At 59.8% G+C, this 2660-nt stretch overlaps 1 protein-coding gene across 1 annotated transcript in view; it reads left to right on the top strand.

The window, feature by feature from the left end:
- The window catches only part of SLC6A17 (solute carrier family 6 (neutral amino acid transporter), member 17), a 26018-nt gene that overhangs the window by 19574 nt on the left and 3784 nt on the right, over positions 1-2660 (top strand). Inside the window, exons 6-7 of the mRNA XM_004689672.2 lie at positions 461-702; positions 920-1112. Coding sequence (XP_004689729.1) covers positions 461-702; positions 920-1112 — 435 coding nt within the window. The remainder of the gene's footprint in view (positions 1-460; positions 703-919; positions 1113-2660) is intronic.

The raw sequence follows: 2660 nt of genomic DNA, 5'->3' as shown, positions 1-2660 counted from the left end.
CCGCATGAGTTCGATTCCCGCCTGCCCCGGAGGTGACCACATGGCACGGCAGACCTCTCCTGACCCGCCCGCTGCTCCCCTCAGCAGTGTGCTTCCTCGATCTGCCTGTTCTGCTCCCCACTCTGTCTCTGGTGAAACCTCTCGCCACCCCTCAGCCTCTGGCCTGTACCCCAGTTCTGTATGTACAAATAAATAAATCTTAAAAAAAAATAGTATTACCTGAGAATTAAAAAAAATAGTATTAACTGAGCATGTAGCATTTATGTTCTCGTCCTCCGAGTTGCTAGGTGTCTGTGGGTCTAACACGGGAAAAGAGGGGCTGGGAATTGCCCTCGTCCCATGGCCACAGCTCTTCTCCACCGTGCGAGCTGCCTGAAAGGGGGATTAGTGGGAACCCCCAAGCAGGAGAATAAAGTCATCACCTGTGTGTCTCCCCTGTCTCACACCCACCCCTCCCTAGCTGGACAAGATGCTGGACCCCCAGGTGTGGCGGGAGGCGGCCACCCAGGTCTTCTTCGCCCTGGGGCTGGGCTTCGGGGGCGTCATCGCCTTCTCCAGCTACAACAAGCAGGACAACAATTGCCACTTCGACGCCGCCCTGGTGTCCTTCATCAACTTCTTCACCTCGGTGCTGGCCACCCTCGTGGTGTTCGCTGTGCTGGGCTTCAAGGCCAACATCATGAATGAGAAGTGTGTGGTCGAGTAGGTGGCTTCTCTCCTCCGCCCTCTCGTCTCCCAGGAGGGGCAGGCGGGCTGTGGCTGGGCAGACCCGGGCCCCTGGCTGAGGGAAGGAGCGCGGAGGAGGCCCCCAGCTCTGGGTCTCCGGGACAGCGCCCCTGTCCCTGGACGTCTGCGAGGGGCCTTCGGGATGGTGCCGGCCTTGGCCATGTCACCTGGCCCTCTCCTCTCTGTGCTACAGGAATGCTGAGAAAATCCTGAGATACCTCAACACCAACGTCCTGAGCCGGGACCTCATCCCGCCGCACGTCAACTTCTCCCACCTGACCACCAAGGACTACTCGGAGATGTACAAGGTCATCATGACCGTGAAGGAGGGTCAGTTCTCAGCCCTGGGCCTCGACCCCTGCCTTCTGGAGGATGAGCTGGACAAGGTGGGTCAGGCTGGCTTTTCCAGAACCGGTGGGCAGGCAGACTTGGGAGTCCAGGGCCCCCCACTGCCCTGTGGCCTGGAGCGTGGATGCCCGCCTGAGAAAGCCACAGGGCGTCCTTCATCTACTTGATAAGCTGGACCCCCAGGTGTGGCGGGAGGCAAGGTAGTAGCCAGAGCTCCCGCCCAGAGGTGGTGAGTCCCCAGGGAGAAACGGGCAGCCTCAGCTGGCCCAGAAACCGCGGCGTGGGCAGGGACGTTCTCACCTGCGAGGTGGGCTGCCCGTGCTCGCCCATGGCACCAGGAGGTGAGGGTCTGCTTGTGTCTGCCCTGCTGTTGGCTCCTCTGTCCCTGTCTGTCCCCTGTGTCACGGGTGAGTAGTCTGTAAACTGGGAGCTGGACGTAGCTCTCAGAGCTAGTGAGTGGAGGAGCCCCGGTTCGACTCCCCGCGACCCATCACTCTTCATGCTTTGCCCACTTCCAGGGCTGTCCCACCCCCGCTGTCCCTGTCCTGGGCACGGCAGGACACGGCATGGCACCCACCTCATGGGTGGCCATGGGTGGCTAGGCCCAAGTTGGCAGCTGGAAGCATTCAGTGTCTGTTCTGTCAGAAGGGGTCACAAGAGAGGTGCCCCCCGCTGGTGCCCAGGCTCACGGGAGCAGAGCCTTGCCCATCAGCCTGGACCCACCCTGCCCTCGGCATGGGCCCAGGGAAGGTGACATTTTCCTGGCACAGAGGGCTGAGCTCCATCGGACTGTCCCACACCCCATGACCTCTTCCCAGGCGGTCGAGGGCAGAACCGCCCTCGAGGGTCGAGGGCCCAGTTTGAACCCTACCCTGGCTTCATCCCAGCCACGGGCAGAAGACAGTGGCAGCTCACAGCCAGGAGACCCGCGCCCATTCTCGTGGGCATGGGCTGGCCCGCCTCTGGCTAGCTTTGTGGCAGTTGTGATACACCGTGAGCGTGCGAATGCCAAGAATCATGCACTCACCCCGTTGGGGTGTGTCCTGTGACTCCTGGACCACGTTGAAGCGGGGTCAGTGGGTGGTGTGTGGTCAGTTTCACTGTAGGCAGGAGCCCAGGCTTAAAGGAAGCCCGTGGTTCTCTGTGGTAACCGCCCATCACTGCCAGCTAGGGGCTTTCAAAACCTAACACCCAGCTTCAACCCCCGTGTGAGCAAATGGCTGTCCCTGGGGTGAGGCCAAGGATTGGTTGTTTTTGAAGTCTGTAATGTGACTTCACTGAGCAGCTGCAATGAGGCCACTCCACTAGGCCTGGATTTCAGCACTGAGAGCCGCCACAGTTGTGCCTGGAGCAATCAGGGAAGACTTCTTAGAAGAGGAGGGTCTTGAGCATCTTCATATGAATCACCTGGGGTCCTTGTAGATTCCAGGTGCCCCAGGGGTCTCCTGAATTAGTATTTTATTCTCAGATAGTTTATGACCCACTGATCAGAAACGACAGGGTGTAGGGCCCTCCCTGGTGCAGCACTGGGTTAAAGCACAGCACTATGAAGCTCTCCACAGCCACTGCAGCATGAGTTCGATCCC

The sequence above is a fragment of the Condylura cristata genome, unplaced genomic scaffold (genome assembly GCF_000260355.1).
Source record: "Condylura cristata isolate star-nosed mole 26May11 unplaced genomic scaffold, ConCri1.0 scaffold00026, whole genome shotgun sequence".
NCBI classification, from domain to species: domain Eukaryota; kingdom Metazoa; phylum Chordata; class Mammalia; order Eulipotyphla; family Talpidae; genus Condylura; species Condylura cristata.
This window is presented reverse-complemented; position numbering and strand designations above follow the sequence as displayed.